The 16961-nt window shown below is 44.2% G+C and overlaps 1 protein-coding gene across 2 annotated transcripts; it reads left to right on the top strand.

The window, feature by feature from the left end:
• The first annotated feature begins 856 nt into the window (after positions 1-856).
• On the top strand, positions 857-16961 carry LOC311139882 (store-operated calcium entry regulator STIMATE-like). 2 transcript variants are annotated; one of them, XM_084174874.1, is made up of 8 exons: positions 857-1344; positions 2823-2871; positions 3102-3197; positions 3538-3659; positions 4712-4824; positions 5678-5761; positions 11205-11336; positions 15236-16961. In XM_084174874.1, exons 1-8 carry the CDS (start codon positions 1155-1157, stop codon positions 15344-15346), a joined length of 897 nt encoding a protein of 298 aa, XP_084031000.1. In that variant the 5' UTR covers positions 857-1154; the 3' UTR covers positions 15347-16961. The 2 variants fall into 2 exon arrangements, with proteins under 2 accessions (XP_084031000.1, XP_084031001.1); XM_084174875.1 differs by lacking the exon at positions 5678-5761.

Below are 16961 nucleotides of genomic sequence, written 5' to 3' on the forward strand. Positions count from 1 at the left end.
AGCTCATCTCTTCAATTTTGAGAGTTATTTGTCAAAGGTAAGTGTTTTGGAAACATCCGAATCTGCTCTTTCTGTTACTATACAGAAGTCAAAAGGTCTTACCTGCATGTAACTCTGTAGGAGCCTCAGAGGATTTGAAAAAGTCCCTTTTTGGTGCTCTGTTTCCCTGCCTCTGTGTCAATTCCAACTAAACTGCACTGTCTCTTCATATTCAATTTGACAATTGACAATATTGTCACCCATCAGACTATTGTCAATTTAATATTGTCTTTAGGCTATCTCTATTATTATATTTCTGAAATGATTTTCAATATAGTTTAGGTGTAGTTTAGATGGGCCATCATCAGCTGCACAGGCTGACTGCTGGTGAATGACTGGCGGTGAATGAGGGGAAGAAATAAATACATGTCCTTTTGAAACTGCATATAACACAAATTCTGTTTCTGATATCGAAATTCTAAAAACATATGTATGTGATAAATATACTTATTTAGGAAAAGTCAAGGACGGAGGGCGACATTAGTTTAAAAATGGCAGAGATATTTAAATTGTTATTAATATGCAGTCAAAATGACTGCCTCAACGCTTAGTGTTAAATCCACTATTGTTGTCTCTCATCATGTGTAGGACACATCATCTGACTGCTGTATTATAGATAATTCATATAGAAAATGTCTTCCATTTAGAATAAATTATAGGCTAAACTCTATACATGTGATTAGAACGTGGTAACTGATAAAGAGTATTTCAAATGGCCCTTGGGACATTTGATGCCCCCCCGCTGCGGAGACAGGGGCGCGTGACTGCATTAACAAAAGGAACAAAGACCGCCTGCGCTCGCAGAGGGATCCAAGGAATTCAACAGCGGGAGGTGACGTCACAATTCCGTATATTGCAGTGTTGTCGCTTTCAAAAACGTTGGACATGGGGTAGAACATTTAACCCTGTTCCGAACTTTAGTTTTCGCATTTTCGGTGACTTTTTATTTCGCGAAATACTTTTGTATTAACTTCGCGAGAGAGACATTGAGCAGTGATAGCATGCCAAATTCGTTGTTTTGTTTTTCTTGAGGATTTACGGAATTTCTCCTCGCTAACAACAGGGGAAGTGCCCCCTGTCCTTTGTCTGTCACGGGTGTTTTTAAAGTATTCGACATGGACATTTACGGATACAATGGTGTTTTTCTGGTCAAAAGACTGTTTAATAATGCAGTTTTTGAGATTTCGAACATGTCAGACATTACGAATGCGAACCCTCACGGATGCGATAACGGGGCTTTGACAAACAGATTCGGAGTCTTGATTCAAGGGTTGCTGGCGATAGTCGCCTTCAGCACATTGATGCGTGAGTATTTTTCAGAAGAGAACGTAACAATGTTTCAAGGGCTGAGCAGTATAATTGTATAGGCTAACTTATTGTTTCGAAATAGCAGATCATGTTTAAAATAAAATACTTAGAAATCACTTTTAATGGGAAAATCAAGGGTCTACTCAGTCAAGCACTGCACTGGTATCCACTGCAGCTACACTCTCCGTCTGTGAACACGTGGCAGTTTGTTTATGCTATTTGACGTTTCTATCCGATAGGCTGCTGTTGCACATTATAAGGCTGATAATAAATATATAATAATATTATAATTCCATTTTCAATAGCCTATTATAATAATGTTTCTCAAATCCTTTTATGTGCTAGGTTTAAAATATTCAACGCCACACGTATCCATATATCATCAGTGGCCCATCAACACAAATGTAAACGACCTCGAATGTATCCTATAACTATTAGACTATTGTAGATTTATAAACTATCCTTAAACTATAAACTACTTGTAAACCATCTATAAACCCGTTTAATTTGTATTATTCTTATTATTGAAATATGCCTCTTCAAGACAGGGGTGAACGTTTATAGTCTATAATGGAAAAAACCGTTTTGAGAGGGGGGTCATAAAATCATACAGAATACATCCATGCCTTTTGAATATAAGAGAATAGGCTCTCAGTCTATATCTCTATCTACAGTGTGATTACATGTTGTAGTCATGTCCTTTACAACAGAGTGATTTATGACAGAATGGGGTCAAACTCTAAAGGTGAGTGGAGGAACAATGAGCTTTGAACTCCTCACAGTTACTTATTAGTAAGAAGATCAATATTTAGCCAGCAGTGTGTATGTGCAGCCCACCCTGTGTGTGTGTGTGTGTGTGCATGTAAGTGCTGCCTCACCCAGAGTACCCAAGTCTGTTAATGTACTGCTGAAAATCAAGGGTTTACTCAGCCAAGCGCTGCACTGGTATGCACTGCAGAGCTACGCTGTCCATCTCAAAGCCTCTCCTCTGCTTGCCAAGATGCGTCCATTTTTGTTTAGAGCCCTCTTCCTCTTTGCTATTTTGGTGACTTCCTCCCATTGACAGACCACTGGCCTGACCTTTTGCGTGCCACAGCTCTTGGATACAGTTGCTATCATTTTATACCAGGCACCAATCCTGTCTTTGCATTCTAACCTTCAGATAGTTTTTTGGTGATAATGAGTCAAACTGCAGCCACAACATGATGTTGGTATGTGGACAGTCACAGAGTCAGACCTTGTGTTAGATGGGGAGAGAGGAACAGTGGGTTCCTGTTAGTCACGTACAGCCCTGAGATACCAGTGACCTGATGGGGATGGCTGGACTGAGGGAGCATGTGTCTGACTGTGGCATTCTTTATCCATCTCTCCTGGAGCCACAGAGGACATGTACGCTCACAAATATATTATTTTTCACTCTTCTATGACTGTCTCTGTCTCTCTCTGTCTCTGTATCTCTCTCTCTCTATCTACAGTGAAGAGGTTCCGGGAGCCTGTAGGGATCAGAAGACCATGGAGGATCTGGTAAGAGATCAGTGTTTTTACTTCTATTTCTTATCAGTCTGTATCAAACCCCAGGGAAGAACAGGAGACCATCGGTTGATCACATGGCTGAGGATCATAGATTCTATTAGATTTAGAGATGTTAATACAAAAAGTTAATGTTTGTTGTTTGACTCTTTTATATTTGGCTATTGCAAGTCATAAAGCTAACCATGGTGATGACCATCTGTCATTTCACCCCATCTCTACAGGTTTTACGACACATCCAAGCAGGCCATTGGCGCTCTCTTCATCCACTTCGCCAACATCTTCCTCTCCAACCTCACAGAAATGGACCCTTGTTCCCTGTGAGTTCATAGCTGTGATTGGACAGGCTGGCAGAAACCAGCTGCCAATCTAAAGCCTCAACCAATCATTATGATAAATAAATAAGATGTTCTATTGTCACATACAGCAGATAGGTGCAGTGAAATTTGTTGTTTTACATGGTCAGCCATAGTAGTATGGTGCCCTAGAGCAAATTAGGTGTTAAGTGCCTTGCTCAAGGACACATTGACAGATTTTTCACCTTGTCGGCTCGGGTATTCAAACCACTGACCTTTCGGTTACTGGTCCAACACTCTAACCGCTAGGCTACCAGCTGCCCCATGTCAAATCACTGACTCACTTCCTGGTGGGTTTCCACAGGTATCTGATGAACTTCCTGCTCGATGCCACGCTAGGCATGCTGGTCATCTGGGCGGGGGTCAAGGTTGTCTCCAGGATCGTGGAGTACAAGCAGTTCACACTGCTCACCTTTGGAGAATACGGTGAGTCTCCTAGACATCTGTTTAGTTAAGGTCGTGTCAAATGTTTGGATGTTGGCCAAAGCATAGACCACTACTGTTCTGTGACTGTGTCATTGGAGAGGGTTGTGCCAAGTAATTTTCAGAATATTTCAGGAAGGTTGACACTTCTTCCTTTCACCAATGGAGGCCGCTGTAGGCTCATGGGAATATTACATGAAAAACAATATTGCATGTATCTGTGCATGGTTCTGTTTCATGATGGTTTTTCCATTGATTATTATGATCCACCGGATTGTAAATGCAGCTGTACCATGACCACTGGCCAAATGTTTTAGTGGGCTTTAGTTTCCATCCGATCTGTATCACTCTCTTTGTGTGGTGACCTTTTCCCCAAAAGCCTGCTACAAATACTGTCCCTCTGTCATAACTATTGGTCCAGAAAACTAAACAAAAAGTACAACATTTAGCTGTTTGTATAGAGTTAGTTGTAAACCCATTCTGTCCCTCTTAAAGAGCTGAACAACAACAACATGCAATCATGGCAGGCTTTCTTTTGCCTTCTTCAGCACTGTTTCTCTCCTATACCTTTCTCTCCACTGTCTCACTCTCTCTCTCTCTCTCTCTCTCTCTCTCTCTCTCTCTCTCTCTCTCTCTCTCTCTCTCTCTCTCTCTCTCTCTCTCTCTCTCTCTCTCTCTCTCTCTCTCTCTCTCTCTCTCTCTCTCTCTCTCTCTCTCTCTCTCTCTCTCTCTCTCTCGTCTGTCTCTGCTGTCTCTGCTGTGTTCCCAGGTGTAGAGTGTTTGTTAATGACAGAGAAATGTCGCTGTCTGTGTACACTGAAATGACAGAGAGATGCAAATAGTACACTTGGGACATGTTTAGACCAGCACACTGAGTTTGTGGGTGCTTGTGTGTGTGTGTGAATGCCTCTATGCGGTCAATGTGTAGTTGTGGCAGTCTAGTGTCCTCCTCTCTATTGCTGATCTGAGTCGGTTGGTCTGTGTATGTGGTTGCAGTGTGGTCACTGTACGGTCATTAAATGGTCATTAAGTAATGGTGTGTTCTGTCTCACCAGGTGACCCTCCCCAGGCTGCAGCATGGCTCGGTCAGTGTGGGGTCTACCTTCTCATCATGGTCCTGGAGAAGAGTGTGGTTAGCTTGGTGCTGCTCATCCCTGGATGGACCAACGTGAGTAGCTCTACAGTACCCACAACCACCTGCTCCAGAGACATGGGCTAACCATGAGAGAATTGAGAGAATCTACCCACTCAAGGGAGAGAGCGGAAGTGTCAATCATGTTCTTTCTTCTCTGTTCTGTGTTTGAAATCTCTGGTGGCAATTTAAAGTCAACAAAAAGTCAAGCCTGAAAGACAAAGGGAGGATAAAAGCTTATGGAGGGAACAAAGAGAAAGAGTTGTCCTTTGAACAGAATGGGAACATTGACCTTCAGCCAACTGAATATCATCCGTCCTCTGGGACTATGGTCTTCAAACTATTTGTTTGGTTGGTTATTTGTTTGAGGCTGTGGATCTCCTGCTCAAACCTTCTTTGTGTTTTAGGGCCATTGTTGTTCTGTTCACTGCTCCTCTCTTGAAGAGTGGCGATTTTTTTTCTTCACTACACATATTTATTTGGGACACTGGGGCTTTATCTCAGGGAGGAGGAGGAGGAGGGGGGGGGGGGGGGGGAGTGGGTGGCAGCCCAAACTGTCATTAACATAGCCCATCCCAGTAAAATTGAATACTTAGAGCTTTTATTTCTCTCTCTCTCTCTCTCTCTCTCTCTCTCTCTCTCTCTCTCTCTCTCTCTCTAACATGGTGAATACCACGTAATCATCACGTTAGCTCCAATCTCACGCATATTACACAGTAGAGAGCCAAAGAGATGCTCATTCTATTATTGTGGAAAATATTGACGATCGAAATGTCATTGAATGACAGTCGCTTGTGTAACGCGTCTGTTATTTTGCCCTGCCCAAATTAAAAGTGTGTGTGTATGTGTGTGTTATGACCCTGTCTTTCTCTGTGCACTGCTGTTCCAGCTGCAGTCTGTGTTGCTGGACTACATCCCTAACCCTCAGGTGGAGCTTGTGTTGGTCATGCTTATCGTGCCCTTCATTGTCAATGTGAGTCTCACCTTCGGTCTCAACCAGCTTGCACTAACACTCTGCATAATCTTGTGTATACAGTGCATTCAGAAAGGATTCAGACCCCTTGACTTTTTCCACATTGTTACGTTACAGCCTTATTCTAAAATGGATTAAATTGTTTGTTTTTTCACTCATCAGTCTAAACACAATACCTCATAATGACAAAGCAAAAACAGGTTTTTAGACATTTTTGTTAATAAAAAAAAAAAAAAAGGAAATATCACATCCTATATACACTACCAGTCAAAAGTTTGGACACACCTACTCATTCAAGAGTTTTTCTTTATTTTTACTATTTTCTACATTGTAGAATAATAGTGAAGACATCAAAACCATGAAATAACACATATGGAATCATGTAGTAACCAAAGAAGTGTTAAACAAATCAAAATATATTTGAGATTTGAGATTCTTCAAATAGCCACCCTTTGCCTTGATGACAGCTTTGCACACTCTTGGCATTCTCTCAACCAGCTTTAAGAGGTAGTCACCTAAAATGCATTTCAATTAACAGGTGTGCCTTCTTAAAAGTTAATTTGTGGAATTTCTTTCCTTCTTAATGCGTTTGAGCCAATCAGTTGTGTTGTGGCAAGGTAGGGGGGGTATACAGAAGATAGCCCTATTTGGTAAAAGACCGAGTCCATATTATGGCAAGAACAGCTCAAATAAGCAAAGAGAAACGACAGTCCATCATTACTTTAAGACATGAAGGTCAGTCAATATTGAACATTTCAAGCACTTTCAAAGTTTCTTCAAGTGCAGTCGCAAAAACCATCAAGCGCTATGATGAAACTGGCTCTCATGAGGACTGCCACAGGAATGGAAGACCCAGAGTTACCTCTGCTGCAGAGGATAAGTTCATTAGAGTTACCAGCCTCAGAAATTGCAGCCCAAATAAATACTTCACAGTGTTCAAGTAACAGACACATCTCAACATCAACTGTTCAGAGGAGACTGTGTGAATCAGGCCTTCATGGCCAAATTGCTGCAAAGAAACCACTACTAAAGGACACCAATAAGAAGAAGAGACTTGCTTGGGCCAAGAAACACAAGCAATGGACATTAGACCGGTGGACGTGTCCTTTGGTCTGGAGTCCAAATGGGAGATTTTTGGTTCCAACCACCGTGTCTTTGTGAGACGCGGTGTGGGTGAACGGATGATCTCTGCATGTGTATTTCCCACCGTAAAGCATGGAGGAGGAGGTGTTATGGTGTGGGGGTGCTTTGCTGGTGACACTGTCTGTGATTTATTTAGAATTCAAGGCACACTTAACCAGCATTGCTACCACAGCATTCTGCAGCGATACGCCATCCCATCTGATTTGGGCTTAGTGGAACTATCATTTGTTTTTCAACAGGACAATGACCCAACACACCTCCAGGCTGTGTAAGGGCTATTTTACCAAGAAGGAGAGTGATGCAGTGCTGCATCAACCCAATTGAGATGGTTTGGGATGAGTCGGACTGCAGAGTGAAGGAAAAGCAGCCAATGTGCTCAGCATATGTGGGAACTCTTTCAAGACTGTTGGAAAAGCATTCCAGGTGAAGCTGGTTGAGAGAATGCCAAGAGTGTGCAAAGCTGTCATCAAGGCAAAGGGTGGCTATTTGAAGAATCTCAAATATAAAATATATTTAGATTTGTTTAACAATTTTTTGGTTACTACATGATTCCATATGTGTTATTTCATAGTTTTGATGTCTTCACTATTATCCTACAATGTACAAAATAGTCAAAATAAAGAAAAACCCTTGAATGAGTAGGTGTGCCCAAACTTTTTTGACTGGTACTGTAAGTATTCAGACCCTTTACTCAGTACTTTGTTGAAGCACCATTGGCAGCGATTACAGCCTTGAGTATTATTAGGTATGACGCTACAAGCTTGGCACACCTGTATTTGGGGAGTTTCTCCCATTCATCTCTGCAAATCCTCTCAAGCTCTGTCAGGTTGGATGGGGAGCGTCGCAGCACAGCTATTTTCAGGTCTCTCGAGATGTTCGATTTGGTTCAAGTCCGGGCTGGCTGGGCCACTCGAGGACATTCAGAGACTTGTCCCGAAGCCACTCCTGTGTTGTCTTGGCTGAGTGCTTAGGGTCGTTGTCCTGTTGGAAGGTGAACCTTCGCCCCCAGTCTGAGGTCCTGAGCGCTCTGGAGCAGGTATTCATCAAGGATCTCTCTGTACTTTGCTCCGTTCATCTTTCCCGCGATCCTGACTAGTCTCCCAGTCCCTGCCACTGAAAAACATCCCCACAGCATGATGCTGCCACCACCATGCTTCACCGTAGGGATGGTGCCAGGTTTCCTCCAGACGTGACGCTTGGCATTCAGGCCAAAGAGTTCAATCTTGGTGTCATCAGACCTGAAAATCTTGTTTCGCATGGTCTGAGAGTCCTTTAGCTGCCTTTTTGGCAAACTCCAAGTGGGCTGTCATGTGCCTTTTCCTGAGGAATGGCTTCCGTCTGGCCAATCTACCATAAAGGCCTGATTGGTGGAGTGCTGCAGAGATGGTTGTCCTTCTGGAAGGTTCTCCCATGTCCACAGAGGAACTCTAGAGCTCTGTCAGAGTGACCATCGGGTTCTTGGTCACCTCCCTGACCAAGGCCCTTCTCCCCGATTGCTCAGTTTGGCCGGGCGGCCAGCTCTAGGAAGGGTCTTGGTAGTTCCAAACTTCTTCCATTGAAGAATGATGGAGGCCATTGTGTTCTTGGGGACCTTCAATGCTGCAGACATTTTTTGGTACCCTTCCCCAGATCTGTGCCTCGACACAATCCTGTCTCGGAGCTTTACGGACAATTCCTTCGACCTCATGACTTGGTTTTTGCTTTGACATGCACTGTCAACTGTGGGACCTTATATAGACAGGTGTGTTCCTTTCCACAGGTGGACTCCAATTAAGTTGTAGAAACATCTCAAGGATGATCAATGGAAACAGGATGCACCTGAGCTCAATTTCGAGTCTCATAGCAAAGGGTATGAATTCTTACGTAAATAAGGTATTTCTGTTTTTTATTTTTATCAAAGGTGCAAAAATGTCTAAAAACCTGTTTTTGCTTTGTCATTATGGTGTATTGTGTGTAGATTGATGAGAAAAATAAAAACAATTTAATCAATTTTAGAATAAGGCTGTAACGTAACAAAATGTGTAAAAAGTGTCACACTCTGGTTCTAGGACTTTTTGTGTTTAGTCAGGGTGTGTAGATTTCCGTGTGTTGTGTACTGTGGGTAGTGTCTAGGTGTTCGCGTTCTATGTTTGGTCAGTGACTCCCAATCGGAGGTAACGAGTGTCAGCTGTCGGCTCGTTATCTCTGATTGGGAGCCATATTTAAATGTCTGTGTTCACCTTGTGGTTGTGGGTTTTTGTTCTTTATTCAGTCGGTGTAACTGAGGACGTCACGGATCGTGTTTTGTTTTGTCGTGTGTTTCAAAATTAAAATCATCATGTTCACTCCCAACGCTGCGCTTTGGTCATACTTCATTGGCGATCGTGACAGAAAAACCCACCACAACGAGACCAAGCAGCAGTTGGATAACGAGTGGTGGAGCCAGAAGAGCGAAGGTTGGGAGAGGACTATGGAGGCCTGGTCCACCGAGAGGAGAGACCCCCAGAAAATTTTTAGGGGGGGGCTCACGACGTCGGGGCAGAAGGTGTACGGCCCGGAGGAGTGCAAGAGGTTGGCAGATATGGCCGCCAGTTTAAGGGGGCCACTGGTTACGAAGGGGATGGAAAGTGTGGAGGCACGGCGAGAGGTACTGGGGGGTGTTTCCAGTCCGGTCCGGCCCGTTCCTGATCCCCGTGTAGGGCCAGGGGTGTGTGTCCCCAGTGCGGTTCTGTCTGTCCCTGCTCAACGCACCAAGCCTACGGGGTGCGTCGCCAGCCCAGCTCGGCCTGTTCCTGCGCCCCGCACCAAGTCTGTGGTGCGTTTCGCCAGCCCAGCCCGGCCTGTCCCTGCTCAACGCACCGAGCCTACGGGGTGCGTCGTCAGCCCTGTCCAGCCAGAGCCGTCCGCCAGACAGGATCAGCCAGAGCCTTCCGCCAGACAGGATCAGCCAGAGCCTTCCGCCAGCCATGAGCAGCCAGATCCTTCCGCCAGCCATGAGCAGCCAGATCCGTCAGCCAGCCATGAGCAGCCAGATCCGTCAGCCATCCATGAGCAGCCAGATCCGTCAGCCAGCCATGAGCAGCCAGATCCGTCAGCCAGCCATGAGCCGTCCAGCCAGGATCCGCCAGAGCCGTCCAGCCAGGATCCGCCAGAGCCGTCCAGCCAGGATCCGCCAGAGCCGTCCAGCCGGGATCCGCCAGAGCCGTCCAGCCGGGATCCGCCAGAGCCTTCCAGCCGGGATCCGCCAGAGCCTTCCAGCCGGGATCCGCCAGAGCCGTCCAGCCGGGATCCGCCAGAGCCGTCCAGCCGGGATCCGCCAGAGCCGTCCAGCCGGGATCCGCCAGAGCCGTCCAGCCGGGATCCGCCAGAGCCGTCCAGCCAGGATCCACGCACCAAGCCAGGGGCGCGTGTCGTCAGTCCGGTTCCGGCCAGCGGGGCTAGGCAGGACCAGGGGTACTTTGGGGGGTTGGAGAGGAAGTGGGGAGGAAGCCCGGAGCCGGAGCCGCCGCCGAGGAGGAATGCCCACCCAGCCCTCCCCTGTTTGCTTGTAGTTAGGCGCGGTCGCAGTCCGCGCCTTTGGGGGGGGGTACTGTCACACTCTGGTTCTAGGACTTTTTGTGTTTAGTCAGGGTGTGTAGATTTCCGTGTGTTGTGTACTGTGGGTAGTGTCTAGGTGTTCGCGTTCTATGTTTGGTCAGTGACTCCCAATCGGAGGTAACGAGTGTCAGCTGTCGGCTCGTTATCTCTGATTGGGAGCCATATTTAAATGTCTGTGTTCACCTTGTGGTTGTGGGTTTTTGTTCTTTATTCAGTCGGTGTAACTGAGGACGTCACGGATCGTGTTTTGTTTTGTCGTGTGTTTCAAAATTAAAATCATCATGTTCACTCCCAACGCTGCGCTTTGGTCATACTTCATTGGCGATCGTGACAAAAAGTCAAGGGCTCTGAATACTTTCCGAATGCACTGTATGTCACAGGAGGCTGCTGAGGGGAGGACGGCTCATAATAATGGCTGGAATGGAGTAAATGGAATGGAATCAACCAAATGTAACCACGTGTTTTATGAGTCTGATACAATTCCATTTCAGCCATTACTATGAGTCATCCTCCCTAATTAAGGCACCACCAACATCCTGTGGTATATGTAGTATCCCAGATAGTGCATAAAGCTTGTATTTTTGGATAGAAAACATGCATAAAGTTTACAGAATGCAGTATGTAGGCTTACTAGGCTACAGTGATAGTACGTACATGGCCATTCTGCGTCCACCACTGCACCAGTTGTACTGACTGAGTTTGTTCTCTGTGTGACCCTCTGTAGTCCATCATGTTCTGGGTGGTGGACAGTCTGATGATGAGGAAGTACAAGACGCTGAAGAGCCTGGACGAGTCCTGCGACTCCTCGGCCAAGGTCGACTCCACGGCGCCGTGGGTTACCGGCGACGAGTCACGGGTGAGAGTCTATCAGTTAACTAGGGCTGTCCCCGACTAAAAAAAATCTTGTTAGACCGAAAGTCGTCAGTTCTTTTGACCAATCGATTGGTCAAAATTTTAAAACCACCATCCTCCTCCCGCTCCTACTGGCTTTCGCAGATTCTGCCGTTACTCTCCTGAAGTTGCCGGTAATAGGCTACACAAGGAGTCGGCAAACTTTCTCATGTGGAATGCCAATTTATCTTACCATTTTTACCGATCTGCGTGCCAGTTATGGTTTTCATATGCACATTTTCGTGGCGCAGTTTCATTTATAAAACGTCGTCCTATCTCAAAATCATTGTCATGTGGTTAATCAAATTCTATCCAAATCTAAATGAAAATGATACAAACCTAAAAAGTAACTTCTATTGCCATTGCCAACTATGTAAAAATAGCCTATAAAGCCAACAAATAAAAACATTGCTGCCTGCAGGTAGAAAATATCCTGATAAAAAGAAATATCCTATAAATCACATTGACTACGCATGGCCTGTCTGCAACGAACTTGAAACGTATCAACTATTAACTTGGGTCTGGCCTGAAGCTCCTTGCAACATTGTATAAAATATTCTGGGTCCTCAGAGTTTCCCGTGCCAGTGAGCTCGAGACAGACACAGCTGTAGGCTATTTGCGTAAGGGATAAGAATTAATCAGGTTGGCCTATTTTATGATGTTTCCACTGGATCTGAGCATGACATTTTTCTCTTTCACGCTGAGTGGTTATCGAAAGGGAGAGAGCTGGAAAGATTTTTCAAATACATTGAGGAACTATTGTAATTCTCAATGGATGTAAAAACAGACTTTGTTTGCTGTCTGTTTGAGGTGAAGAAAACATTACTTTGAGAAGCTCTACAGCGCATTAGTGATGGTGCATTAAGCCAATCAGAAATACTATCAGATCCCCAAATGGGCACATTTATATACCTACATTTGCACGCAGGCCAGGTAGCCTATAGGCCTACTTCTATGCGTAATCAGGTGCGCGTCCTTACTCAACATTGACAGGAGTGCTCCAAACAAAAGACAATGACTAAATTGACAAAACTCGTAAATGGAATGAACTAAACCAAAATGTGTAGCACTCTGCAAACAATGTGTTCACTCCAACAATGAGAATGGTAAAAGACTGAAATAATAATATATTGAATGCATTACCGTAACTAAACAAATATTGTAGATTGGAAATTATAGGAATTAACGGTAAATGTACTACTGGTGATATACGTATGTAATGGGGAATTGATAGAAACTAACAGTCAAACGCAAACAGTTCACACAATGAACGATGAATGTGCACAAATTGGCGGGAGAGAGCCCATTCTGGAGAGAGACGTGCATTGTGCAGCCACACTCCCCTTCTTCTTGGACTGTGCCATCCCCGCGGTTTCCGCAATGGATTAGTTCACTGAGATGGGCGCGAATTAGAAAGGTGTCTCGTGTGCCATAAAAATATACTTTTGTATACCTAGTGTATATACAGTATATATGTGGACACCCCTTCAAATTAGTCTATTCGTCTATTTCAGCCATACCCGTTGCTGACTGGTGTATAAAATCGAGCACACAGCCATGCAATCACCATAGACAAACATTGGCAGTATAATGGCCTTACTGAAGAACTCAGTGACTTTCAACGTGGCACCGTCATAGGATGCCACCTTTCCAACAAGTCAGTTCGTCAAATTTCTGCCTTGCTAGAGCTGCCTCGGTCAACTGTAAGTGCTGTTATTAAACGTCTAGGAGCAACAACGGCTCAGCCGCGAAGTGGTAAGCCACACAAACTCACAGAGCGGGACTGGCGAGTGCTGAAGCGCGTAAAAACCGTCTGTCCTCAATTGCAACACTCACTACCGAGTTCCAAACTGCCTCTGGAAGCAACGTCAGCACAATAACTGTTTGTCGGGAGCTTCATGAAATGGGTTTCCATGGCAGAGCAGCCGCACACAAGCCCAAGATCACCATGCGCAATGCCAAGCGGCTGTCGGCTGGAGTGGTGTAAAGCTCGCCGTCATTGAACTCCATCTGGCAGTCCGACGGACGAATCTGGGTTTGGCGGATGCCAGGAGAACACTACCTGCCCCAATGCATAGTGCCAACTGTAAAGTTTGGTGGAGGAGGAATGATGGTCTGGGCCTGTTTTTCATGGTTCGGTCTAGGCCCCTTAGTTCCAGTGAAGGGAAATCTTAACGCTACAGCATACAATTATATTCTAGACGACTTTGTGCTTCCAACTTTGTGGCAACAGTTTAGGGAAGACCCTATCCTGTTTCAGCATGACAATGCCCCCATGCACAAAGCGAGGTCCATATAGAAATGGTTTGTCGAGATCGTTGTGGAAGAACTTGACTGGCCTACACAGAGCCCTGATCTCAACCACATCAAACACCTTTGGGATTAATTGGAACGCTGACTGCTAGCCAGGCCTAATCGCGCAACATCACTGCCTGACCTCAATAATGCTCTTGAGGCTGAACGGAAGCAAGTACCCTGCAGCAATGTTCCAACATCTAGTGGAAAGCCTTTCCAGAAGAGTGGAGGCTGTTATAGCAGCAAAGAGGGGACCAAATCCATATTAATTCCCATGATTTTGGAATAAGATGTTTGACTAGCAGGTGTCCACATACCTTTGGTCATGTAGTGCATATTTGCTACTGCACAACTAAAAGATCTGTTGGTCTATTTGAGTGGCTGTGAAATCATGTACTGTATATTGAGGTAGTGAGACTGTCGACAGAAGCCTTCTGTGTTGGGGAATCAGAGAGAATTGACCTCCTACACAGTAGTCAATGTGTTACTGTAAACCCTCCTCTCTCTCGATCTGTCCTCTCTCTCTGTCCTCTCTCCCTCTTTCTCACACTCTCTCTGGAGTCACAATGATTATGACAGGCTGGCAGTGTTGCTCTCTCTCTCCCTCTCTCCCTCCTCGTCCCTGGTACTCTGCCAAGCAGCAACAAATCATCTCTTCATCCCGGGAATAAAAGTGACATTTGGGATTCATTTCCATTCAGTGATGTTATGGAAAGCAGAGTGGAGGAAGGGGAGAAAGAGGGAGAGAACTATGTCAATGGGAGAGAGGAGGGCATTGATTAGGAAGAACTGTTGGCGTTTGGTTGGTCAGTAGTCGTGTGTGCAATGAGTTTCATTTCAGTTCCCGACATGGTCTGTAGGATAGTGTTGGGGAATGATTTCATCCATATGTTTAATTTGGTGGTCAGCTGTGGCCATATGGTGTTCAAAGTATGCTGTTTACTTGTATCATAACAAAATGTTTGGCTGTTTATTTTAGAGCTGTTGTTAGTTATGGCTTTTATGGTGTATCCTGTCAAACTGACTAGTTAACGCCCTAACATCTCCAACCTGTTTCCCTATGGGATGAAACACACAGACATACCATCGATAGTCTGTCTTCTTAGTCTGAGTGTAACTGAATGAAGATGATTTATTTGGGATTGGCCTCATGTTGGTGAGAGAGGAAGGCTGGGCAAGCCCCCTTTCTACCTCTGCTTCTTCCATTACAGTAATCTCATCCAAGATGTCTGCATTGCGCACACACACTCACACACGTGCATGCACACACTACCATAATCTCGTCCAAGATGTCTCTGTGGGTTTATTATGCCATAAAGGCCTTTCCATAAACCGTATGAAGTTCTGGAATTCTGCTGTGTTGGGATTATATGTGATGGAGCAGTGGTCTGGATGATATTCCGGAAAATAAAGTGGGATTTTATAACCTTGGAGTGGGAATCACAGGGAATAACAGAACACCTGGCCTGGACACATCAGCTCATCTTGGCAGACAGCTGCTCACATGTCTGTTTGACGGTGTTTATATGTTTGTGTCTGTTCCGTGACGTGTTTCTCTCTCATATCCAGGTCCTGTTGACGACCGAGACAGACACGGAGGAGGAGCAAGAGGAGGATAGGTCAACAATGGTCATAGGACGGTCCCACTCTAGCCTCCCAGGAGTGGGCATTAATACCTAGCTGGGTGGAGGTGTAGCTCTGGTACCCTCCTCTACAAGACCCTGACACACATGCAGACACGCACACATGGATGTGTGGATGTACACCCCTTCCAGATCACACAGATTTGCGGTTGACAATTGACAGTTGTCATTTGACATGGAGAGTCTGTCACAGGTTTTTAATTTCTACACATCCCAATGATGTCTTTTAATGATGACTTGACTGTTATGATGATGTTGAATGATATATGAACAGTGCTTTATTATGAAAAAAGTCCTCCACCCTTGCAGTCCCTGTTTACCGAAACAACAAGCTTGGGGGTGGCTATAAAGTGTCTCTTGATGGAGATAATTAGAGAGCACAGTGGGAGCATGAGGGAACAAGACAGTGATGATGAAAGGAGAGAGAGAGTAAATCTGTCTCACGGGGGGGATTTTGTGATCTCCAAAGAGCTCTTTATGACATCAACTTCCAAAGAGTAGCGGTTTTCCTTCATCATCAAACAGATAACTGCTTAGTTCAAACCTCTACATACAGCATATAATGGTCTGTAATTAAATACTTTAAGTCTGCTTTGGACCTGTAGTATCAGGAGAATTCACTACTAGTGTCCTTGTCTCCTTTCAATCCTATTGATTTCACCTATCACGTCCAGTCAGATCAGTTGTCAGATTATTGTAACTCAGCCGGAGGAGTTGGACCATAAAGTTGGACTGTAATAGTCTGGTCTGGAACAGTTCTTCACACTGTCTCCAGAGGATGTTTAACAAGGTGGAAAATGGTGTTCTATGTAGAAAACGGACCAAATCATTTCATATTCCTCATGGATGTCCATTTGTGATTGATTTGGATTTATCCAAATATTTGCAATGTTTCTACTATGAACTAAAGAGCTTTGTGATATGGAGAGTGATTTTGAATGTTCTAATGTATTTATTTTCTTATTTATTTTGTCTATTTTACATATTTTACTGTATTCATATATTAGTTGTGGTTAAACCTGTGGTAATGACACGTAATGGGAGATTTCCAAGCAGTATCACAGAAATGATCACGGTCAATAGAGATTACTTGAAATACCAAAATAGTGTTCAGTTTACCATTGTATGTTCATTCTTATAGATCACATTTCTCAAACATTTCTCAATCATTGAGCTGTGAACGCTAACATGAAAATACAGTACTGCTATTTTTGTATTCATTTAATTATGTTCCTGGAACCATTTAATGTCTTAGTGATGTGAAAGATTCTGATTGTGAGACTGTCATTTCACGTGACCTCAGACGTATAGAATAGCTACTGTGAGGACCTGTGCCACTACACATGTTTGCATTTATGCTAATTATTCACTGTTAAAAAAAGAACTCCCTTTTCATGCTCTGTTTATAATATATTTTTAAATTAGCGTTACTCCAATCCATCATGTATGTGTTTGTGGAATTGTGACTGAAATCTTTGGAATGTTTAATGGATATCCACTTGAAAGTGCCATGTTGCTATAATATATTCATGATTCATTTATGATACAAGAAAAATATGTCTTTGTCTTTTGTCTTAACTGTTGTCACTATTGTTCGTATTATCATAATTGAAATTAAAGTAAAATTGGATAATAAAATAAAAAAAGAAACA

The sequence above is a fragment of the Coregonus lavaretus genome, assembly GCF_964263955.1.
Source record: "Coregonus lavaretus genome assembly, chromosome: 13".
In the NCBI taxonomy this organism is placed as follows: Eukaryota; Metazoa; Chordata; class Actinopteri; order Salmoniformes; family Salmonidae; genus Coregonus; species Coregonus lavaretus.

What these genes read in the sequence shown, in the direction of transcription:
- LOC311139882 (XM_084174874.1), top strand. Translation starts at nt 1,155, where the DNA reads ATGGACATTTACGGATACAATGGTGTTTTTCTGGTCAAAAGACTGTTT. An exon ending in GAAATGGACCCTTGTTCCCT is followed by an intron (nt 3,198 to 3,537) that starts GTGAGTTCATAG and finishes GGGTTTCCACAG; the next exon opens with GTATCTGATGAACTTCCTGC. An exon ending in TCGTGCCCTTCATTGTCAAT is followed by an intron (nt 5,762 to 11,204) that starts GTGAGTCTCACC and finishes GACCCTCTGTAG; the next exon opens with TCCATCATGTTCTGGGTGGT.